A 25272-nucleotide genomic window follows, 5' to 3' on the forward strand; every position below is an offset into this window, starting at 1 on the left:
CCAGTCATGTGATCTAGAGGGGTGAGACCCACCTGGATGCCATTGGCATTGAGCTCAGAGGATTATTCTAATTGTAGTTGTGTCTGAGATGAAACTGGCATGTGCAACCATCTTAGAATACACGCTGTGGAGGGGTCTCGTAGCTCCTGTAGCTCTGCCGTACTTTTAAAGTTAGATGCCACGAAGTAAGTGGCAATGCCTTAACCATATGCGTGTTGTAAAGGTCACTAGGACCTCTTCCATCCTTATCCAGGGGATCGCTAACCTTCTCTCAGCATGTTACCCTTCGTGTTCCCTCCACATCATTCCCTATGACGCTTCCTTACCTGGAGGGAAAGGAACAAGGAAAAATGTCTGCAGGCACCATACAGTGGAGGAACGTGTAATGGTATTAAGTTGTGTCCATCAGGCTGTCCATTGTTACTGTCAATCTTAACATGGAAACAAGAGTTCCCCATACAGTGAGGAGCTGTTTTATGGCCCTTGGGACCCCCCCCCCATAGGGTTTGGGAGTTTTTGCATTGACTGCAATGGGAGCTGGATCAGCTGCTAAGTGAAAAGTGAGACTCAATAGTAATACAGACTGAGAATTTGAAAAGCGGTGACAGACTGTGATGTTTGTTATGTGTTGTGGAACACCAGACTTTGGCGTGTGGCCCAGTCTTACAGCACTAGTGTATATGATTGCGGGAGATGCTCTGATTGTTTAATGGTTGCCTTACTTCTTTTATCATAGGGTCTATAATCCACAAACAGTTTGGGCCAAATGTGGGGATCCATACTCAGTCCTCAGCCTGGCAAACACCACTGACTTCCCAGATGGCTCCTTAGGAATGGCTGAGATGCAGTTTTAAAAGTTCAGAGAAGCCAGTCTGTTCCCAAATCTCTGCAAACAATGTGATTGTCCTCTGGGACGCAGTTCCGCCCTGAGACACACCTCCCTGCAAACACTTCCGTTGAAGACAGTGGGAGCCCAGTGTGTGTATCCAAGGGGCAGAATCTGACCCATCATCGCTAGGCTACAATATTGTGCAGTTAGTGTGTACATGTGTATTTGTCCCTTGAAGTGTTTTTAGGTTGCGCTGTTTCACTGGAGACTGCCAGGAATCAGGGACAGGGCTGAATTTCCAAGTAGCTACAGTAGGCACGTGCCTAGGAGCACCGGCATTCTAGGGGTGCCGTATCTCTCTAAAACTGTGTGAAACACAAAGGTCAGCTGTAGGCGTGGGGGCGCTGAAGATGCTGTGCCTGGGGCGCGTAAAGTGTGAATCTGGCTCTGATCAGGGGTGGTGGTGTGTGCATTTCAAGGAAGCCATTCCTTACAAATGCCGTAGCAAGGACTGTGCTGGCATTAAGTGATGCACATCAGCTGACTTCCTCTTTCCCCAACAGGACCGAAGGGGGAATAACAAAAGGTGCCACAGTTGGAGTGCTCCTTGACTTAACCAGGAGGACCCTAACATTTTCCATCAATGAAGATCAGCAAGGTCCTGTGGCTTTTGAGAACATGGAGGGCCTATTCTTCCCTGCTGTCAGTCTGAACCGGAATGTACAGGTATGTGCTTCACCAGAGAAAGGGGTTTCACAGCAGCAGCATATACCTAACGGCGAGGTCCTGTCTTTGGAGCACTGTCTTTCTGTACATTTAGCACCATTCTTATCCTCTAGAGTGTTCTCAACGGTGTAAGAAAAACCTCAGCAGCTGCTGGAAGGGGTGAGAACCTTTGTGGAACAGGGCAGTTTGGAAGAGAAAATGTATTGACCTAGATCACTGCTGAGCCGCTGACATCAAGCTGTGCCTCTGGACAGCACATAGCTTGCTCCTTGTGCTTCTTCTCTCCCGTGGATGGCAGGAGAACAGGAGTGCCACTGCCTTTGGCTCAGTAAAGCTTGGCCAGGAACATCCTCCTTAGCAACATCCTTATCAACATCCTCCGGGAATTGCACTAGTTATTAAAAGTCTCCCTGTAAAGGCCCGGGACTCACCCCTGCGGCGCCTCCTGCTGGTCGTCTCAGGGAATTAGCTCTTTTCCAGCCTGGGCGCCCTCTGCAGGCTGCTGTCCCGCTTGTAGCTGGCCCTGTGTCCCTCCCAGACCCCAGTGCCCCTTTACCCTGGGTCTGCCCCGTGGCAATACCCCCACCAGTCTCTATGGGTCTCCCCTCTCTGGGAACCCCGCCAACCATCTAATTCCCACCTTGTCTCAGTCTGGGCTACTGCCAGTCATCACCAAGCCCCCGCCCCCTGGGGCAGACTGCAGTGTAAAAGCCACTCATCACAGGCAAGGGGGGTTCGGACCTGCTGCCTTCCTCTGTCTCCCAGTACCTCTGTGGGCCTTGGACCAGGCCCTGCAGCCTGGGGAGTTGCCAGCCTGGAGGCTCCCTTGCTCCTCTGGCTCTCCCCAGCCCTGCTTCACTCCCAATGCTCTTTTCTGCAGGCAGCCAGGAGAGAGACTCCTCCTGGGCCTCTGGCTCACAGCCTTCTTATAAGGGCCAGCTGGGCCTGCATTAATCGAGCCACAGCGGTGGCTGCTTTCCAATCAGCTCAGCCTTTCCCCTGCCACAGCCCTCTCCCCGGGCTGTTTTCAGCCCTTCAGGGCAGGAGCGGGATAACAACCCCTCTACACTCCCATGTCCCACTGGTGTAATTCCAAGGATGTTCTGCATCCTGCTGCACACACAGCAATTTCAAACACGGGCTCTCTTTTGAGCTGTTGGCCATTCATGAACGCTAGTTCTGTAACGAAGACGGGGAAACCGTTTAATGTTTATCTTGCTCTGAACTAATCTGCTATTTTTAGTCTCAATTCTTATTTTCTCCTATCCCTCTTATTGTCCTCTTCACGGCGTTATTGGTTTCATTCCCTCAGCAGACGCTTTCACTGAGCCTGCTTTTGGTCTGCCCATTTTATCACTCTTTGCTTCTCTAAGCACTGCAGGATTGCCACAAGCTTGTTAAAATCTTTGTAGAAGATGCCAGGAAGAAATAAGCTTGAATTGGTTAAATCAGGACATTTCAGGCAGTTTGATGAGGTGCCCACGTAGTAGGGTCAGTTATTTATTTTGGGCAATATTATGAACATCAAAGGTAATCTTCCCTAGGCAGGAGAGAGAGCTGCAATGCAGCCATGAGCTCTATCCAGCACCCATGAATCAATGGAAGGAGTCCCATTGACTTCAGTGGGATTTGGATCAGGCCCTTGAGCACAAGGGGGGAATTGGCTAGAAGTGCAAACATTACTGCACCATGCTGTGTGGGCAGGTTGTGGGCATAGCCCGCCCAGGAACACAGCTGTAGTGGCAGGAAAGCAGCACTGGGAGAAGCCTTTGCATCCCATTTTCTAGAGGTGGCGCGAATGCAGCTGCTGATTGAATTTTTCCAGCTACTGGGGTAGCATTGTGCCCAAATAAAGGGCATCCCCCGTCTCCATGCCCTCTAAGAACCATAGTCTGGCCCTTTCTTCACAGCTAATCCAACGTTAACCTGATTTTATGGAAATCTGAGACTCTGGTGATCTATTTAAAGTACCATTATTAAATTGCTAAGCCACACAGTCCTCAGTAAGATTATGATTTTATAGTGATCAGTGACAGTGTGTTCAACACTCTGTGGTACTTGTATGTGTATCTTTGTATGTGTGCATGGGTGTGCTACACATATACAAGCACCATTGCTCAGTGAGTTTAATTCCCATCTCTACATCCGTTACTTTGTCCTAAGAGAGGAGAATATTTATCAAACGCCATTGCTTCCTGACAGATCAATAGAAGAGATAAAGTTTAAAATCCCCAAATAATAGAGAAGCCCAAGGACATGCCGATAAAAGTACTGTTAATAAATTCAAGACGTTCATTAGCCTTTTCCACCAAAGGTGTGTGAGTAACTCGAATGGCTTTATTAGGATTCAGAAGACTTTATTTTGGATAAAATCATTTGTAAATTTGACTCTAAAACCCCTACGTTATTTTGTAAGTAAAGGAGTTATATTTCCTTCCCACGATGAATATGAGAATTAAACTGTTCAGAAAGGAGAATTAATCTGAGAAGGGATAACTCTACATAGTTGTATGCATATCAGCGATCTAGACAACAAAGCAAGCTACAGACTCTGTGACACTATTCACAAAAACTGGCAGTCCTCATAGGTTTGAGACTGTGGGTCAGCCAGTTACAAGAACAGCCTGACGGGATATTTTCCATAACCAGAAATCCAGCAGTGGTTTGGCCGTCTCGCTGGTTGGTTGATGAAGTCTTCTCTTTGTGAATCATTTTCCTGAGAAAAGCAAATATCTGCAGAGATTGTCACAGACACCACGGGGAGTTAGGGAGTTGGGCACCTGATTCTCTTTTGTGCCTTTGAAATCCTCTCCATTGCATACTCCTTGTCCTGCGACAAATGCTGCATCTGTAGCTGCTCAGTTATCAATGAGGGGAAAGCCCCTTCCCATGTCTATCTTCCCGCCCAGAGAAAATGGGGAAATCTGCTGCTGCCGCAGACCAGCTGTGACCAGCAATGCCTTGGAACACAGCAGAGGCGCTAAGGGCAGGGAGGCAGGCAGAATTCCTGGAGCCCACAGTTGTTCTAGGGACCCAGTGTCCTCACAGAACCTTTCTCCTGGAGCTCGGTGCACCCCGTCCTGTGATCCCTGCTCCTCTTATTACCGATCACATGTGAGTGATGCTCTTCTGGTGCCACCTGGTGTGTCCTGCTCTGTGGCCTTTGCCTTGCGTCCTGCTCTTGGTTCTGCACAGGGATGGACAGCTGAGTGTGCATTAAAGGTACCGTGTCAGGACAGGCCTGCCAAAGACGTCAGGAGAGCATCACTGGCGTGCTTGGCACCTCAGGTACAATGGGGAGGAGGCAGCGGGCATGAGGCAGCAGCAGGGAATATCAAAGAGGGGACAAGGAGGAGAGGCGTGGAGATGATGAATTTTACAGGGGAAGGATGCATGGCCAGGGGCTCAGGGCTCCCAGTAATACACTTGGCTGCCCTCTGTCACAGCAGGGACCTTTGCTCAGTAGATTCCTTTGGGCATTTTGGAAGACTGGTGGTTTTTAAAGATGGGAAACAGCTTGAATCATCGTGGGATGAGAATGGTGCAAATTACACCCTATCGGCCAGATCCAGTCTGGGAGCCCCTGTGTCCTGCCGAGCGCTCTGGGCCCCTCCTCTCACACTGCTCCTGCTGAGGCTACGTGGGCTGCTGATGGCAATACGCACGCACCAGAGACTGCGGGTCCGCCACAGCCCTGATGCGCCGTGGCCTGCAGCCTGTTTCGCTAGTCAAGCCGAGCAGCCAGGGCACGCTTGTAAGCCAGAGCAGAATGCCACCCACATGCAGCGCTGCTTGCGCGTGGTGTTTAGACCCCTTACTCTCTTAAGCAAAGTCAAAGTTTCACCCCAGGGGTGGGAGAATGCAGATTGCTCTCTGGTAACAGGGTTGTCATTGCAGGTGACGCTCCACACTGGTTTGCCGGTCCCCGAATTTTATAATTCCAGGGCATCCATGCAGTAATGAGACTACGAAGCCAGCTGCCTTTTCTCAGGATGAGTCAAGAGAGTTGCTTTACTTTGTCAAGAAGAGACCTCATAGGAGCCGGGGAATCTTTGGTCAGCTGGTAACTGGAGACCAGGGAAAAACAAAAACAAAAACAAAAGCAAGAAGAGAAGAGAAGAAACTGGGCTTCTCCAGTCTTTGTACTCCACGACCGCACGGCAAACCCGCTTGGCGTCTCCGGCACCGTACTGTGCGTGTTTGCTTTGCTGTTTAGCTCTTTTGGCTGATAAAGTACCTAGATAGCCTGAGATGTTTCTCTGTGTCAGCTTTTCGGTTTGGGTCATTGGTTTGATTTGCTGTTATTTTTAAACGTCGGCTTTTCATTTCCTCATAACTGTGTGGTTGCTGTTGACCAGTTTAGCTGCTGCCAGCGCAAGTGGAACCCTTTCAATAACTTTCAACTGAGTTATACATCAGACAAAAAATGCTGCCTGAAGAAGCCAGGGAGAGACTCAGAGTGGGGGGAGGGCGTACCCCTATGTGGGCAAGCATTTGCTGATGCCGGTCAGATTACCTCCAGTGACGTTTCTTTCCCTGTGGCCTTTCTTGTGGAGTACCCTCAAGCATATCTGTAGACATTGGTCTTGGATTACCAGTTAGCCTGTACAGAGCCAGGTGGAATGCATCAAGTATTGGGAGACAGTCATATCTATTCTAGCAGATAGGGCCAAATTCTTCCCTCAGGTGTGGATGTGGCTCTCATGGATGTCAGTGCATCCCTGGGCAGGATTTGGCCCAAAGACGTTACTTTTAAATACCACGAGGTTTGCCAGGGCTGCATCAGACCAATGTAATTAAGACGGATAGGTAGCCTGAGAAGATAATTACATTTCTGATGTGATGATCACTTTGGTTTCAGCAGAATGATTAGATGTTAATTGAACAGCTCTGGTTCTATAATTTATCATTTCCAAAGGCTTTTCTGTTTAGCTCAGTAGGTGGGCCGGGCTGTTTACCATCCTCCTGTTCCCAGGCGCTGCAAGGCAGCGCGGATTTGCGAGAGGACTTGAGACGAGCACTTGCACCCATTCAATGGCTTTAGAAACTGCGCTCTGCATAACGGTGCCAGCTGACACGGTGCTGCCATATCTCACAGGGCCTGCAGTTGGCCCTTTTGATATTAGCATTTATTTTTTTATAGGTACAGCGAAAACCTAGCCTTAAAAAACCACCCAACAGTGTCCTTTTTTTTTGTAGAGAGGATTCATTCTGTTCCGAGGTTAGCTTCACTTGGGGATCAGGAGAGAACAGAGAGAGAAGGGGAAAGAGAGAGTCAGAATCACAGTCCATGGCATTCACATTCTCAGGAATAAACATGCTTGTTGCCATGCCTACCTGTGCCTAACATCAACTCGAGTTACATTCTGCTGCCATTCACAAACTTAACTTTCTGGTAATTCAGACAAATGTCACGTGTAAAAACGACAGATTATTACCACTGTGTTTAAATGCCAGAACGTTAACTTTTACTGTTTCTGTAGTGAAGAGACTGCATGCCGCATGTTACTACGCTTTCCTTTGGTTGATGACACTCTCTAGATTAGTTTCAGGGGCTGGAGAAAGACTCCGTTTTGTCGCCCACCATTTGCCAACTTGCCAAGCAATTGGGTTTGTTGGAAAAACATAGTTAATTGAACTGGGGATAAGGTGGGAGGGGAAGCTAATGGAATAATGTTCCAGCAAAAAGACATATGTAAATAGAGAATCATTTCCTTTTAGTGCTTACCATTCTATTTAGAATGTTCTTATTTGTTATATCGTTGTTCTAGTATTAAGTTTACCTAATTTATTGAATGGGTGCTATCTTGTTCATTTAAACCTATTAGTTTATCTCAGCTACAGAAGAGCTGTGTTGCAGGACAACGCTGATCTGTTATTTGTTTAATTTCTTATGAGACTCAGTCGCCGGGCCACTGTGGACTCATTTTTCATAGTCGTTATCTTCCCAGTTCTTTATGATGTTCATGATGCTTATTAGATTTCTAGTGACTTGTACCATGTAGTTTACACTGTACTGCAATCATAGCTGCATACAGCTGCTGTACTAAAGAAAAGTGTTTGCTGTTCTAATAAATGATTTTTATGAGAGAACTGCATGGGTCCCCCGAGTGTCTTTTGGTTTTCCTTGTGCAGTCACTGGGGGTATTTACCGTAGTGACAGAATTTCCTGTATTCGAAGCAGGAGAGACTTAGAGGCCAGCTGGCCACCTTCTACGTTCTCTGTGACCCGGGAAGGAGGCGTGTGTGTCAGTGCCATTGACACAGGGACTAGTGTGTTGGTAAGCAAGTGCGAGGGGCCTGGGAAGATCCCCCCATACACAGAGCACAGGGAGCAAATCAAGCTGGACCTGGTGTGTGGGCTCCACACAGGAGAGGGAAGAGAGCAGGCGCCAGTAGGACTCACTCCTCCACTTCCTTTCCAGAAACTGCCACTGGGAAGCCCACCGGAGCAGCTGTGCAGACATGCCCAGGCAGGTATATCGCCCCGTGGCCAACCATCTTTTCAGTGTTGCATTGCAGGATGTCGTGTGGGGTCCCTGCCGAAAGCTAAGAACTAGCTGATCGTCGTGGTTATTGCAAGATGGTTGTACAGGAAACAATTTCAGAGTGATGTAACGTAGGCTATTCTGCTCCAAAACTGCTGGAAGTGAAACTTGTCGCCTGAGGCTGGGGAGGTCTCAGAATTGACTCAATCAGCACTGAGAACGCTCAGTATCCATGGGGCCAGCGCAAGCCCTGTGTTTACTGTGTGGCCTAGATGCGGGCTTGAGCATTTACAAAGACAAACTAATCCCAAGAAAAATCTCTGAACAGAGGCCCCCCCCCCCCCCGGGCTACGAGACAATAGTCTGTAACTGTATCAGAGAAGAAAACAGGGCACAAGATATTATCTATTAGGGAGGAGCCACTCTACCAACAGAAGGGTCTCCTGAGAGGGGGAACCCAGCTTTCTTTGAAAAGCATAGGCTAAAGATTGCCTTTCATGTTCTTCTATCTGTAACCTTATGTTTCCAACCCCCCTGTACTTGCTTTTATTTGAATCTACCTCCAACGCTGTTAAATAAACTTCAATTTGTTTTTACAATAGACACATCTAAGTGCCTTGTGCAAAGGGGAGTGTTAAGCTGAGGTGACACTGGTGAATTGGGGCTGCACTGCCTCTACACAGGCAGCGGATTGGCGTGCATTGTGGGTTTCCAGAAGATAAGAGGTGGGCATTTGAGTGTAACAAAGTGGGTGTGTAAATTACTAGCCTGAACTAGGAAAGAGCAGAGCTCATGGAGCCCGGAGCAGAGCGCCTGTGTTGTCAGCAGATGGTGGCTGAGGTGTTTTTCCCCTGGTGGAGACAGACAGGGCTCTCTCCTGCTGTGAGCAGGTGATAGCAATGCACTGAAGACAGCTGGGTTCACCCGGCAATGTGTGGATCCCGGCTGTGATACTACAGGCCGTCAGAACAGTGAGGTTGTTATGAACAGCATGCTCATAATCCCATGTGCAAATAAGGTTATTGCTGCCCAGCAGGGCCGGCCTTAGGATTTATGGTGCCCTAGGCGAGATTATTAAACTGGTGCCCCTGTGCCTGATCTGCTCTTAGCAACACAAACATAAGCTTATAGTATTGGAAAACTTGCCACATTCCCATTATTAAAACCAGTTTAACTTAATTAAGCACACTGTAATGTTGATGGACTAGCACTAAAGAAGCAGCACTATAGAAAAAATTCTGATATGACGGAATGATGCAAATATTTTTTTTAATTTATCAAAATTTTATTGGAAATTTATATGAAGAGGTATTGAAACAAAGATTTGTTTTTAATTAAAAGCAATCTTTCTGGCTTTTTTGGCTGCAAAATCAGTAATAATGTCATCGTATGACAAAGACAAAGTCGTGTCTTGTTCGATTGCAAGAATAGCAAGACCAGTCAAGCGTTTCTGACTCATTGTAGAGCGGAGATAGTTTTTTATGAGCTTTAGTTTTGAGAAACTCCGTTCTCCTGATGCTACTGTTACAGGAATTGTCAGTAGAATACGAGTGGCAATGTACACATTAGGATATATGTCAACAAGTTTGCGGGTATGAATAAACTGTACAATGTCCATCACCGATTTTGCATGTGGCAATATTGATGACAGTGTACTCAATTCTTCGTACAGTTCAAGTCCATTTAAATCAAAACTATCACCGTGCTTCAGGAGGCTCTCTAGATTCTTGCACTTTGTCATTAGTTGCTCTTGTTTTCCTATTTCGTTGAATTTAGTTATGTCATACAAAAATCCAAACTGTTCATGGTGTACTTGCAAGGTATTAAACCTTTCATCAACAGCAGATACTGCTTTATCCATCACAACATTAAAAAATTCAACCTCAAATTTCTTTTCTGGATCGTCTATGGGCATGATCTGCTGTACAGATTCTTCATAAAGAAGTGTCCCTGGCCTTTTAAACTCATATTAACTATGTATTTACTTTATGAAAGTTGGAGAAAACATTGTGAAAACGTAAAACATTGGCTGCCCAACTTCTGGGCTGGCAAAAGTTATACTGACTCACAGGGGAAAAAAAAAGCAGGAGAATCTTAGTACAACATATGGTCACTCTATACCAGGGGTCGGCAACCTTTCAGAAGTGATGTGCCAAGTTCACTGTAATTTAAGGTTTCTCGTGCCAGTGATACATTTTAATGTTTGTAGAAGGTTTCTCTCTATGTCTATATTATATAAATAAACTATTGTTATTATCTGAGGTCTTGGCCACCGGTCCTGCTCAGGCCACTGCCAGCTGAGTAAATGAAACCCCAAACCGGCAGCGGGCTGGTGGCTGGGACCCTAGACAAGGATCCCAGGCCCTGCTCAGCCCGCTGCTGGTCTGGGGTTCTGACCACCAACTCCTGCCAGCCAGGATCCCGGCCACCAACCCCCCCTCAGCCCGCTACCAGCCTGGGATTCTGCTCACCCAGGCTGGCAGGAGGAAGAGTGGGGCTGGCAGCTGAGCTCCTGACTGGCAAGGGGCCGGCAGCCGGAACCCTGGAGTAGCAGTAGGCTGAGTGCTGCTGGCACCCCAGACTGGCAGCAGACTGAGCCACTCAACCTCCCACCAGCCCTGCTCAGCCTGCCACCAGCCTGCTCAGCCCACCACCAGTCCACTCAGCCCACTGCCGGCTGAGTGAATGGAACCCCAGGCTGACAGCAGGTTGAGTGGTTCAACTGGCCTGCTCAGCCCACTGCCAGCCTGGGGTTCCTTGGGGGTCCCCAGGCCAGCAGCAGGTGCTGAGTGGGGCCGATGGCTGGTATCCCAGCTGGCAATAGGGCAGCAGCCGGAACCCCAGAGCAGTGATGGGCTGAGCCGCTCAGCCTGCTGCTGCATACCATCAAAAATCAGCTCACCTGCCACCTTTGACACGTATGCCATAGGTTGCCGACCCCTGCTTTATACACTAGTAAGGAGATGAGCATATTACAGTTGTTGGAGGGCTCTTATCAGGAGTAACAGGCTATAGGAAAGTCAGTCAACATTTTTTGTTTCTCTGATGAAAACTGACCCACTCCCTGCCTCAAACCAAACCTGTCACTAATAATTGTCAACAACTTAATTTTCTGTTTTTGGCTAAGATATTGATTTTAAAAAAAATATTGAAATTGGATTCAGGATTTTTAGCAAGAATTTTTGGCAAACAAAGTTGTTAAATGACAATCTAAATGGCAACACAGTACTGCTTTCATGCTTGGCTCACCCCCCAGCCTGCTGGTCCAACAGCTGCAGTAGAGGAGGAGATAGGTGGAAAACTGCAGGACCTCAAAATCCACCTCTTGGGGTGCAGAGTGGCAACAGCAGCAGCAAACCCTCAGGTCCAATCACACGCCAATAGGCACCGCCGCCAGCCCAACAGACCATGGTGAAGTTAGCACAGCATCTGATCTCAGGGACAGGGCACCCATGGAGCCACAGCAGCTCATCCTGCCCTGTGCAGCTCCCCCCGGATGAGATGGATCACTGGCAGCTGCCAGCCCAGGGGAGAGGTGCTCCCCAGCTAGGGTGGCCAGATCCAGATGTCCTGATTTTATAGGGCCAGCCCCGATATTTGGGGCTTTGTCTTATATAGGCACCAATTACCCCACCTACAGTGACCAGACAGAAAGTGTGTAAAATCAGGACAGGGATGGGTGGGGGTGGGGGGGTAAAAGGAGCCTATATAAGAAAAAGACCCCAAAATTGGGACTGTCCCTATAAAATAGGGATATCTGCTCACCCTACCCCAATCCCCTATACTGATTTTTCACACATCTGGCTAACCCCAGCCAAGCCCTGTGTGACAGTCCAATTCTGGCTGCCTGCCGAGGAAGTGAGTTACTTTCACTTTCATTCCTCAGCAAGCAGCCAGCCTCCCCTTCTCCCCCAGCACCTCACCCAACCCAGCCCTGACGGAGGGGAGGGAGGAGAGAGAGAGGGGTGCTCCTGGGGAGGAGGGAGAAAGGAGGGGGTGCTCCATGGGGCGGGGGGGAGAAGAATGGATGTTATGGGAGACAACAAGGGATACTGGTTCCAGAGCCACAGAGCCTGCCTCACCTGACCTCAGCCGGGGGGAAAGAGTCACACTCACAGGTGAGCTCCTTTCCCAACCCTACCCCCCCCCCTTCCCAGAGACCCCACAGCCAATCCCATTCCTCAGACTGTGCTGCATTGGGCTCTCTCTAGGACCCAGCAGCCCTGCTTCTACACTGTCTGGGCTGCCTGCAGAGTGGTGCCCCCAGGCAGAGTGAGGCCCTACGCGGCTGCCTATTCTGCCTGTGCCTAAGGACGGCCCTGCTGCCCAGACAGGCTGAACCCGCCTGCGGGAGTCAAACCCAGCTGTGTTCTCTGGAGCAACCCCAGGGCCTGCAATGCCATTCTCAGGGCTAGACTGGGTGCCCATGCAAGGCCGTAAGAGGGAGACAAAGAACTCTGAACCCCCCCCCCTCTAGTTATAGCCCCCTGATTATCTAATCCAAGGCCACAGCATCCTCCCTCCCTTTTCTTTGCCTCCTCTACAGGGGACCATAGGGGCTTTGCCTGCCCTCGCTCTCCTCCCAGGAGAAAGGAAGGGAAAGAAACGGAGCCTGCGTGTTCTGTTATAGACCAAGGGGAGTGTGTCAGGCAGTTTTCCCCTGAGCACAGCCCCAAAAAGGGGTATCCTCCAAGGCTGGCGAGTCACCTGGAGATCATGAATTCCACCTCTCAGTGGGATGCCAGCCTGTCTGGTCTTCCCCAAACCTCTGAACAGAGCAGGCGGCCCCAGCTGGGGGATATGAACATAGTGGGCCCACCTCAGAGGTGCCCATGTGTCTGATGTTCCCCAAACCTCTGGGAAGAAAGGACTGACTGTCTGCAGCAGGGACATGCATAGCCCCAGCAACCTGCTATCTAGCAGCTGTGCACCACAGCACCTTCTTGACCTCCACAATGTCCAGGCCCTGAGGTCTCCCAGCCAGTCTAGTCCAACCCCTTGCTCAAAGCAGGACCAATCCTCAGGCAACTTTTTACCCCAGTTCCCCAAATGGGCCCCTCAAGGACTGAACTCACAACCCTGGGTTTACCAGGCCAATGCTCAAACCACCGAGCAATCATATCTACCTTTCTGGGGCCTGGTGAGCCTGCTTTTCTGGGTGGTTCCCTTTCCTATAATGCCACTGCAGAGCCCTGTGCTGGCTGCCAGGCTCCCCCAGGCCCACTCACTACAGCTAGCTCCCCTCAAACCTCCATCTAAACCCCTGAAATCGCTGCATCTGGATCTTCAAAGCTCAGCCCAGGAAACAAAGCGAGCCTTGTGCTTTTGCCTGGGGGAGGGGGAAGAATCTTTCAGATGTGATGTAAACTGGGGCCCTGGTTTTATACACATGCTAGTTCAGCCCCCTGTTACAAGACTCATCACCTGAGAGCGCCACCTCATGGCAAAACTTGGTATTGCAGCACTTCTGCCTCAGTTTCCCCACAAGAATCTTCAGCCTACGTCACTGTAGAGGTGTCATAGCCCCCTCCTCCCACTGAGCCAAGCTACTTTAAAGTGTTCAAGCCCTTCTGGGAGCCAGCGAGCTCAAGTCTGAAAACAAAAGTCTTCAGCCCTGGTGGGCTCAGCCTTCCACCCTCCACACACCCCCTGCCAGCAGCAACAGCCATCTTGCAACCTAACTGCTGGCTCCTGGGCACCAATCACCCCAACTATCCATGCCCAGCCTAGCTGCCTACCAAGAGCCTCTGGCAGCTCAAAGCCCTCAGCCAGTTCTGAGTGCAAGACCAGCTTCTTGCTTCATATTAGAGCAGCCTGTTTGTCAGGCCTTCCAGCCTCTTCTGGGCTAGCTGAAACCCAGCTGCTTGTCCCACATCACTCTCCTCCCAGCAAGCCCTCATCTTCTGGGCTTGTCTCCTTTTTAAGTTCCACACCCAACACAGGCCTAACTGGCCCAAGGCCTTCTGGCCCACTAGGGTATGTCTTCCCTGCAGCTGGGACCGAGCCCCCCAGCCTGAGCAGACAGACGTTCGCTAGCTCCACTCCAGCTACTGTGCTAAAAATAGCTGTGTGGACGCTGCTGCACCAGCAAAGGCTGGGGCTACCCACCTGCGCTCACACCCGCACGGGGTCAGTCTCGTCCGAGCTCGGGTGGCTAGCCCAAGCCTTCACTGGTGCAGCAGTGTCCACACTACTATTTTCAACACACTAGTTGAAAGGGCTGAGGGACTCGCTGCCAGCTGCAGTGTAGCTGTACCATAAAGGGGCAAGCTGCCCTGTCATACATCCCTTCTGGGCGCCTCTCCCAAAACATGCTCTAGATTGAGGGCTCCAAGGTTGGCATGCAGGAACCAATGCTTCTGTGTATCTCTCAATTACAGGGAAAGTATCAGAGGGGTAGCCGTGTTAGTCTGGAGCTGTAAAAGCAGCAAAGAGCCCTGTGGCACCGTATAGACTAACAGAAGTATTGGAGCATGAGCTTTCGTGGGTGACTCATGCGTCTGACGAAGTGGGTGTTCACCCACGAAAGCTCATGCTCCAATACGTCTGTTAGTCTATACGGTGCCACAGGACTCTTTGTCGCTTTTCACAGGGAAAGGTTCCTCTCTGCTGCCCCAGTTTTCAGGGGCAGGTTTTCCCTCCATTTTCTGCTTTGCCCCAGGGGCCCCAAATGTCTCTGGGTAAAACAGAAACATGATTGTTTTCTCAGGCCTCTGAGCAAGAGTTCATGTCTCCCCCTCCTGCTTTTCTCTGGCAGTTTTCCCTCTGGCAGTTTCTCCCTGTCCCAGAGATCTCTGCTGGGCGGCCAGCCACCACATGCCTCTCAGCTTTCTATTGCTTTCGTTATTGCATCACATTTCAGAGCCCTTAACTAGTGTCCTTCACTGCCGGCTAATTGCACAAGCCTTCAAGAAACCAGACTGTTCAGACACAACTGTAGGCTGGCTTCCTCCTGCGCAGAGAGCGACTCCTACTGTGAGATTGACTGCCTGCTGCACCAGCCTTCAAGAGAACAGGTTGTCCAGGTACACTTATGTGTTAGCTTTCCATTGCTCAGTTCTGTCCAGTTTAGAAGCACCCTGGTCCCTCAGACCCCACCTCCCATAGGGTACAGCTTTCTCTGAAGGGTGATATGACCTAGAAGGGCTGAGGATAATTTCTCTGAGGGAGGTCCTGTCTGAGCCAGCTCTTAGTCAGAACTCGTGAAATCTTCCATCTTCAGGCTGCGGGTCACCTTCGGTATCTGGGGTATATATTCTGGGAGAGCAGCTGAACGTGTGTCTCAATAATGGGGTCCACTTGTCAGACAGCCGGGTTTCTTGAAGCCTCGCACTGTGTGCTTTTCATGGCAAGTACAGAGCATTGGGCAGCTGGCTGCGTTTCTCTGTGGCGAACCGTCTGGTAGCTGAGCCAGTGCAGTAATAATGAGGGTGTCATTTATGGCTGCTATAGGCCAGCAGTGAATTTCTAGCACCTCGGGTGCAAGGATGGGACAGGGGGTGGGGGTGTGCAGGGGCTGTCTCTGAGTCACAAGGCCTGCTGGGGTTGCTGCTTTCAGGGGCAAGGGGAGATAACTCGCACACGACCCTTTGCTAAGGCTATTGTTACAGGCTAGCTCTCATCCATTAGAAAACTGCAAGGTAAAAATAGGCGTAAGATGATAAAGGCCACGCAATAGTAGTTTTGTGTAATCAAAAAGTAGGTTTAAGTTTAACTCTATGGGATTTTTGTCACAATAAAAGCTTCTGGCTAAGTTCCTTGATGTGACATACACAGACTTAAAGGCCACATTGGCATCATCTAGTATTCACCACCCCTGAGGGCCACCAGCCCAGGGGCAAGGTTTCAGTAAGAAACCCCAGAAGGTCCTTTTGCCTTCTTGCCTCTGTTCCTGGGAACTGGCTGAATGCCTCTGAGATGTTGCCTTTCCACTGCGACTGCCGTGCGCCTTCATTAATAAAACATCAGCTAATATTACATTTGAATTACAAATGAGCGCCTTGAAAAGAGGCATTCTGCAAACTATGGGATCAAGGAGGAATTTTTTTTATTAAAAAAAACCAAGTTTGGTATCATTTATGAAAGCGAACATCTGCAGTAGTGAAGTGAAGCAAATGATCTGGGGGGACGCTGAACGGCACTATTCCTACTGGAACCTGGCGGGAAGGTGGGGTTATGTTGGAGAAGCCGTCAGTAACTGCCTCATTTCAGTAGATGTAATACAGCTGTTTCTGTCACTTCCGTTAGCACCTCTCACATAGCATAAAAAGATCAGAAGGCAGGCCCAGTTCATTAGAATACAAACAACCAATGCAGATGTTTGCAGTGCAAGGCAGGTTATCTATGTTACTGCTTATGGGCCTGTCTAGCTCATAAGAATGTCTGATCCCTAGATTCTGGAGTAGACAAAGACATAACATTGGTTGATTATAATGTTATTTTACTCGCATATTAATGGAGACAATTTAATTACATTATAATGATATATATCAGTGGGCCAAATTCAGTGCTGGCTTATGCAGGTGTGAATTCTACGGAGGTGACCAACTTTCTCATACTGTATCATGTAATTACTCAGTAATGGTTATTTCCACTTTCTAAATCACAGCCGACATTACATAGTAATTGCTCTTTGGACTCAGTAAGCCTAATTAATTACCAAGCCAAATACAGAAACATGTAATTACTGACGACATAATTACATTGTGCAGACTGGTTTTTAAGCAGAGCTCTTCAACAAGATTAATAGGGAGTTCTGCTGAACAAATGCTGGTACATTGGTAGGCCAATGGTGTTGGTATTTGCTAAGGAATCCATTGTCTGGTAACACAGCATCATCAGCAAAAGTTATTCACATTCAAGGTCCCACAGGACAGTGACCAAGGTATGTAGTGATTTAATGTCTGCAGGGGAAATTCTGAAGAGACCCAAGGACTTGGACTCTTTCAAGCAGGGGCAGATTAAGCACATTGGTTTGTGGATTCAAATCCTGGCTACCGGGGTGCTCAGGGCCCAAGAGACCTGAGATCCACAGATCCAACTATGGGGTGGTGACAGGTTGTACTGGCCCCGCACTGGCAGGAAGCAGCCCAAGGAGGGACTAGCCAGTGTCCCGGAGGCAGTTGATGTGTTGCGGGTGGATTCCCTGCTGACTTAGTGATGAACGCATTTGCCATTACCAGAGCCCTGGTCTGGGACCTGGTGGAACAGGAAGAGCCTGGGTCCCCCTACTCAGCCACCCCCTTTCGGGGGCGGCCCACTTAACTCCCTCCTACTGACTCTGGCCCTGAGGCCATGTTTCCCTGCAGCCAAGGGGACTTTCATTGGCGCCAGCCATTGGGCCCCAGAGCCCAGAGGTTGAGTACAGCCATTAAGACTGGACGATGGGGCTACCATGCCCTGGCCTCAACCCAGAGTGTACTAGGACTGCAAAAGGGGACTGTTGTCTGGCAGAGAGTGACCCAGGTGGCGCACAAGGTGGGGACTAGTTTGAGGATGGGGGTTGGCTCTGCCAGTCCTCTGTAGCCTTCTGTGTACAATGTTATGCGTTGTATATCAACTCTAACACATACAAACGCCATGCTAAGTTCAAACATGAGGCAGTAAAAGGCAGGAGGCAGGTGCATGTGTCCAAGCAGGCCCTTAGGCAGCTGGACCCGCCTGTGACCGGGTGCTTGGGATGGGCCACACTGAGAATGCCGCACTCAGAGCAGACTCAAGGAATAGGGCAGACAATCCCCAAGGCTGGTGGTTTACTCTCTAGCTCGACTTACCAAGCCAGTAACAAAAGAGCTTCTGCACTACCACACTAGTTAACCAGGAAACAAACACAGTCTCCTTTAGGCATTCTAGTCACTGGCTCCCATCCAGACAACCAAGTCTAACAGATTTCAGAGTAGCAGCCGTGTTAGTCTGTATCCTCAAAAAGAACAGGAGTACTTGTGGCACCTTAGAGACTAAAAAATTTATTTCAGCATAAGCTTTCGTGGGCTACAGCTCACTTCTTCGGATGCACAGAATGGAACACACAGACAGAAGATATTTACACATACAGAGAGCATGAAAAGGTGGAAGTACCCAAACCAACTGTAAGAGGCCAATCAATTGAGATGAGCTATCAGCAGCAGGAGAAAAAAAACCTTTGAAGTGATAATCAAGATGACCCATAGAAGGGGTGAATAGAAGTCTAATAGAGTGAGGGGTTATTAAAAAGCCATTTTCACCATATGTGAGGTTCTGCTAATCCCAAAGGATCAGACACTTCTCTCCAGGTCAATATGAATCTCAGCTCTTATCCAAATATCACACTGTTAGCCAATCCTTAGTAAATTAACTAAAGGTTTATTAATAAAAGAAAAGAGGAGTTGTAAATGGTTACTAGACCATATATATACAAATGACTGCAAAGTTCTTATGTTGGGTTTGTAGCAGTGATGGAACAGACTGCGGGCTTGTAAAGTGTCTCTGGAAGGCCCATTGTTCACTGGTACTGAGATGGATTACAATGTGGCGCAAGCCATTCTCCACACTTTCCCCTGATTCATGGTATCTCCGGGCTGGCCCTCTGCAATCTGCTCATTTGGAGACAAGCACAGGAGGAAGTCTGTTTTCTATGAGAGTTTTGTCAGCAATGCTGTTGGGGACCAGTAGAGCCTGTCCCAGTATCCAAACCTTGGGAGAATCAGGCGGAAGCACCTATGCAGGCAGAACCTTCTGTTGAAGCTACATCCGAACTCCCCTCAAAACACCAGGACTACACCAATGTATTTGAAAAGAGGAATGAGGAAACCCTGCCTCCACACTGGGCTCATGACTACCCAATAGAGCTGCATCCAGAAGCAAAGATACCATTTGTACAAATGCATGCCATGTCAGAATCCAAGCACTCTGAGAATGCCTCCAGGAGAACCTGACCCAAGAGTTATCTGCAAGTTGACCTCATCAGCTGGCGCACCAGTCCTTTTCATCATGAAGAAAGACAGCAGTCTCCAACTCTGTGTGGACTGCTGCTCATTGAATCAAGTAACTGTCAACAATTGTTACATGCTACCCCTGATTCTAGAGTGGCTGGATCTTGTGGAGGCCATCTGTATATTCACTAAGTTGGACCTCCAGAGGGTGTACAATCTCATGCAAATCAGAGAAGGGGATGAATAGAAGACTGCCTTCCAAAGTCAGTATGGCCACTATGAATATCTCATAATGCCCTTTGGGCCAAGCAATGCCCCAGTCACCTTCCAACATTTTAATAATGATATGGAATGAGTATGTCATTGTCTACCTAGATGACATACTGGTCTTTTCTGACTCCCCTGAACAGCACACCACTCACGTCTGAATGGTCCTGGAATGTTTATGGCTGCATGGCCTTTACACCAAGCTCAAGATGTGTGCCATCAATTGGGCCTCCGTAGAGTTCTTGGGCTTTGTGTTATCCCCAGAAGGGATCCAGCTCGACCCATGCAAGGTCCAAGCCATCCAAGATTGGTGACTCTCCACTCAGTACTTGACTTCCCAGTGTGTGTCAATTTTTATTGATAATTCCTCCCAAATTTTTCAAGACAAATCAGGCACCTCTCTGCTTGTCCAGTTCTACAGGTCTCCCAAGGCCCAGCATGCATTCAATCAGCTGAAATTTGCCTTCATTACCGCGCCCATGTTGGCTCATCCAGATGTTATGCAAACCTTCACTGTAGAAGTTGATGCCTCCAGATGGCAATCAGGGCTCTCCTCTCCCAACAGCTTGGTCCCGAACAAGTATTATACCCATGTTCTTATTAATTGAGGAAGCTCACCCCTGCAGAGCTAAACTACAATAAAAACCACCAAATGCATGTCAGCATTACCTGAAAGGAGCTCCCCATCTATTCCAGGTATTCACTGATCATACAAATCCAGAATTCTGGAATCTGTCACAAGTTAATCCAGTCCCTTTTGAACTCCAATTATCCCACTCTTTGAAAATTCACTTGGTGTTTCATGTATCCCTTTCAAAACCCTACATGGAAAATTCTTTCCCTCACAGCCATCTCCTCCACTGGTACAGATATAGCGCCATGAGGAGCACATGGTTCACAAGATCCTGGACTCTAAACATAAACGTGGCAGGATCTGGTAATTTATTGACTGTGAGGGTGTTGGAATTATTAATATTTGAAATTATTAATATTAAAATGGGAAACTATCAAACACTTATTTAACTATAAATTCCTTTTATTAAATCCAAAGGGCAAATGGTACATATACAATTGTTCTGAACATGACTAACAAGCCTAAATAATAAGTAGGGCTGTCAATTAATTGCAGTTAATGCAAGCAATTAACACAACAAATGAACGTGGGTTTTTTGGGGTTTTTTTAAACGAGCGTTAATCACACACTTCTGTTTTGACTCTCTTCACTTACTGTACTTCATTGCTTGGCATACATTGGCCCAGTTCTACTGTGTTCTCATAATCTGGAGTGATTAAATAGCGGAGAAAGTTAATGGAGCAAAGCAGCAAAAGTTCAGGTCCTTTGCATGGGAAGTTCTCTGGATAAGAAGATGGTTATCTGTAGCTATTGCAAGGCTGAGTTCCAATATCACTGAAGTACTTCAACTCTGCAGTACCACCTATACGCTAAACATCTTCTTCCTCCAGTTCTTATGCTACTGATAACCCACTGCCAGCAAGTGAATCCCGCCAGCCCGGACAAAGTGCACTTAGAGTTTCAGGATTGCTACAAGCCCATGGATCAAACAAAGTACAACAGCTTAACCGATGCTATTGCAAAGTGGATAGCTACGGACTGCAGACCACTCAACATTGTAAACGACAGAGGGCTAAGAGATGGTATTCAAATTGCATCTTCCGGTCAGTCATACACATTGCCTTTCTGAGGAACCATTGCATTACGAATACATGACCTACTATAGAACCATAGACTATCAGGGTTGGAAGGGAAGTCAGGAGATTCTAGTCCAACCCTGCTCAAAGCAGGACCAATCCCCAACTAAATCATCCCAGCCAGAAATCTGGTCTCTCAATCCCTGATAATTAAGAAATTCCTGTAAAAATAATTGAAATGTAATAGCCCTTTGGCAGTCAGGGGCTCCGTTACAAACCACATTGTGTGTGTTTCCTTAACAGATCGAGTTGCCAGGCATCCAATTTTCAGGGTCATCCAACTGACCAGGATTTCAGCCAGCTTGAGACCATTACTCCTTGTTCTGTCATCTGGTACCACTGAGAACAGTCGAGATCCATCCTCTTTGAACCCCCTTTCAGGTTGTTGAAAGCAGCTATCAAATCCCTCCTCACTCTTCTCTTCTGCAGACTAAATAATCCCAGTTCCCTCAGCCTCTCCTCATAAGTCATGTGCTCCAGTCCCCTAATCATTTTTGTTGCCCTCTGCTGGACTCTTTCCAATTTTTCCACATCCTTCGTGTAGTGTGGGGCCCAAAACTGGACACAGTACTCCAGATGAGGCCTCGCCAATGCTGAATAGAGGGGAATGATCTCGTCCCTCAATCTGCTGGCAATGCCCCTACTTATACAGCCCAACAGCACACTTGACTCATATCCAACTTGTTGTCCACTGTAGTCCCTAGGTCCTTTTCTGCAGAACTGCTGCCTAGGGTGACCAGATGTCCCAATTTTATAGAGACAGTCCCAATTTTGGGGTCTTTTTTTTATATAGGCTCCTATTACCCCCTACCCCCGTCCCGATTTTTCTCACTTGCTCTCTGGTCACCGTATTGCTGCCTAGCCATTCGGTCCCTCATCTGTAGTAGTGCATAGGAGTCTTCTGTCCTAAGCGCAGGACTCTGCATTTGTTGACCCTCATCAGATTTCTTTTGGCCCAATCCTCTAATTTGTCTAGATCCCTCTGTATCCTATCCCTACCCTCCATATTACAATGAGAAGATTACAAAGTTGGAGCTTCTGAAAAATGCACTAGCTATTGTTTTACTGGTGATCACTGGACATCCGAGAGCAATCACAGCTATCTTGGAGTCACGGCACACCTATTGATGCTGCATGGACACTGCAGTCGTTTGCTTTAATGGGAACACATACTGAACAGAAACATTATGCTGAAACATGTGCAGAGCATTTCTTGGATTTTGCAAAAGAATGGCACATTCAAGAAAAAGTAACAGCAGTTAATACTGACAGGGCAAGTAATATAATGACCGCAGCCAGTCATTTGCCTTTTGAATAAATGACGTGTATCATGCCCAGTCTGCAGCGATCCATTACAGTAGTGCTCAGTGATAGCAGGTTTGAAAACACGCTGGCAAAATGTAGAAAACTTGTGGGGCCGTTTCAAACCCAATCCAGCTAACAGTACAGAGCTAGAAATACAACTAGCTGCAAACGGCGAGATACAAGAACCTCTTGTACAAGATATTTCAACTGGCTCCCAGTGGGTGGCGAGCAGGGCTAAGGCAGGCTCCCTGCCTGCCCTGGCTCTGCACTGCTCCCAGAAGTGGCCAGCATGTCCAGCCCCTAGACAGTAGCACAGCCAGGTGGTGCTCCAAGTCAATGGGAGCTGCAGAAAACCAGTGTTGGGGGGCAGGGGCAGCCTGTGTAGGTTCCATGATCTTCCTTGATTCCAGGGCCCAAAGGGAAATGCCAGCTGCTTCCGAGAGCTGCACAAAGCCAAGGCAGGGAGCCTGCCTTAGCCCCGCTGAGCCGCCGACCGAACTTTTAACGGCCCGCAGTGCTGAACGGAGCTCCCAGGGTCCCTTTTCAACCAGGCATTCTGATGGAAAATTGGATGCCTGGCAACTCGATCTGTTAAGGAAACACACACAATGTGCTTTGTAACGGAGCCCCTGACAGCCAAAGGGCCATTACATTTCAATTATTTTTACAGGAATTTCTTAATTATCAGGGATTGAGAGACCAGATTTCTGTTTCTCCAATGGAAGCTGCTACAAAACCATGTGATCTTCCATCCTTACTCAACTCCCTCCTCCAACAATTTCCTACTACTAGGGGTTGACATTAGGTGGGGAGATCTTGTGGCCTGCTCCCACCACTCTGGTATGGTCAGCGGATGGCCGGTAGGCCTCTTCCCCCAGCCCCTCTGGCTTCTTTAGGGTGGACAGCAGGAACATGGTCACCACCTTCCACCAAAAATAAAGTGTATCTCCCCTTATATCCTAGGGGTTGGGTGAATGGAAAAAGCCTTTTCACCTATTCACCCATTCTCCCTATTTGTCACAACCTAGTGGTCAGAGCAGGAGTCGGGAGTAGGGTTGGCAGGTGTCTGGTTTTCAACCTGAACACCCAGTCGAAAAGGGACCATGGCAGCTCCGGTCAGCACTTCTGACAGCACTGCTGACAAGTTTGGGCTAAGGCGCCCTGGCTCCGTGCAGCTCCCGGAAGCAGCCGGCATTTCCCTGCGGCTCCTAGGTACAGAGGCAATCAGGGAAGCTCTGTGTGCTGCCCCTGCCCCCAGCCCCAGCTCTGCAGCTCCCATTGGTTAGGAACCATGGCCAATGGGAGCTGCGGGAGCAGTGCCCGCAGGTGTGAGTGTGCACATCACGCAGCGCTACCTCGCCACACCTCCGCCTAGGGACCGAACATGCTGGCCGCTTCCGGGAGTAGCACAGAGCCACGGCAGGCAGGGACAGAGAGCCTGCCTTAGCCCCGCTGCACCACCGATCCGGAGCCGCCTGAGGTAAGTGCCACCCAGCTGGAGCCCACACCCCCTCCTGTATCCCAACCCTGAGCCCTCTCTCGCACCCAACTCCCTCTTGGAGCCTGCACTCAGAACCTCCACCCACCCCAAACCTCTCATCTCTATTCCCATCCCAGAACCCTCACCCCCAGCCGGAGCCTCACCCGCTCCAACCCCCTGCCCCAGCCCACAGCCCCCTCCCACACCCTGAATCCCTCATTTTGGGCCCCAGTCCAGACCCTGCACCCCCAACTGGAGCCCTCTCCCCCTCCTCCCCACACTCCAACCCCCTGCCCCAGCCCAGTGAAAGTCGGTGAAGGTGGAGGAGAGCGAGCGGCTGAGGGAGGGGGGCTGGAGTGCTTGGGGGTGGGGCCTCGGGGAAGGGGCGGGGCAAGGGTGTTCGGTTTTGTGCAGTTAGAAAGTTGGCAACGCTACTGTAGTGTTCCCTCTGCTTCTCCAAAGAACAAAGCCAGACCCTCAGCTTGTGTAAATCAGTGAGATCCACGCCCGTCAGCGGAACTCAGTCATGTTACACTAGCTGGGGATCTGGCCTTAGAGTTCTTGAGTGAGATTTATTGAAATTCTCAGAGTGTGATGCCGGAAGGAATTAATGACAGCCTCAGTCCCAAACGCTATTTCAAAGGAGTTTTTTGAATGGAAAAGCTGCTGCTAGTGTCTGATCTATTTCAAATTCCGTGGTTGTAGCACCCTGTCAAAAATGCAGTTAACGACACCATAATGAATGAGTCATCCTTTGGAAATGAGATTCCTAATTATTTTTGCAGGATGCTGATTGCCAAGTGTGCTGTTTTTTAGTCTATCTAAATGACAGAATACAATCTCTTAATTGGCTGGCGGATCATGTGGCTGAAGCACAAGGAGATAAATAGCCATCGTTAAACACCAAACATATAATTAAACATCAAACCATGGTATTGATAAGAATGGATCATTAATTTAGCTGTTCAGAAAGTTTGTCTATTAGCAGCACATTTGCCAGTGAAACTTTTGGCTCTTTGCATAGCATGACCCGTGTGTGCAGACAGCAATCACCAACTACTGCCTGCAAGACTGAAGAAGAGAGAGGGAAACTGGGAGATACAATGAGAAGGCCCTTACTCCACAAGTAGTCCTGGTGGAACCAGTGGGAGTTTACACAGAGTAAAGGTCTACTCAGCATGAGGCTGTCCTAAGGGACAGAAATACTAGGGAACCCAGGGGAGAAAGAAATGAGAGATACCACCACGAAGGAGAGAGAGAGAGAGAGGGTGAGTGAGAAACTCTAATCTACCCTAAAAAATTAAATGAGGGAAGATGCACACTGAATGCAGTATAGTTTGTTGTTGTTTGCCATGGGGTTGATCTTGGCGTGGAGGACATAATAGCAATTGCAGTGGCCTCTCTTTCCACGTGACAAAGCCTATAGCATGATCTTTGTAGCCAGCATCAGCAGAGCTGGGATAGCTTAAAGGGGCTTTTGGAGGTGGTTAGGTTAACAATTTTTGGTGACTATTTTCTATGGGAAGTTATGTGAAGCATTCTGCCGCCTCTGATTGT

The 25272-nt window shown here is 48.7% G+C and overlaps 2 protein-coding genes and 1 non-coding gene across 9 annotated transcripts in view; 1 reads left to right on the forward strand and 2 right to left on the reverse strand.

Annotated features, from left to right (window-relative positions):
* TRIM9 (tripartite motif containing 9) overlaps window positions 1-7641 on the forward strand; it is a 131053-nt gene extending 123412 nt beyond the window's left edge. For all 7 annotated transcript variants that reach the window (XM_050954656.1, XM_050954661.1, XM_050954657.1 and 4 more), the window contains 2 exons: window positions 1393-1555; window positions 5453-7641. In XM_050954656.1, the coding sequence (XP_050810613.1) occupies window positions 1393-1555; window positions 5453-5515 (226 nt within the window). In that variant the 3' untranslated portion in view covers window positions 5516-7641. The remainder of the gene's footprint in view (window positions 1-1392; window positions 1556-5452) is intronic.
* FRMD6 (FERM domain containing 6) overlaps window positions 1-25272 on the reverse strand; it is a 727784-nt gene that overhangs the window by 537077 nt on the left and 165435 nt on the right. The gene's annotated exons all lie outside the window — the stretch shown is intronic.
* On the reverse strand, window positions 160-285 carry LOC127053026 (U6atac minor spliceosomal RNA). Its single transcript, XR_007774948.1, has one exon. It is a non-coding gene; the product is annotated as a U6atac minor spliceosomal RNA (small nuclear RNA).

The sequence above is a fragment of the Gopherus flavomarginatus genome, chromosome 5 (assembly GCF_025201925.1).
Source record: "Gopherus flavomarginatus isolate rGopFla2 chromosome 5, rGopFla2.mat.asm, whole genome shotgun sequence".
Lineage (NCBI taxonomy): Eukaryota > Metazoa > Chordata > Testudines > Testudinidae > Gopherus > Gopherus flavomarginatus.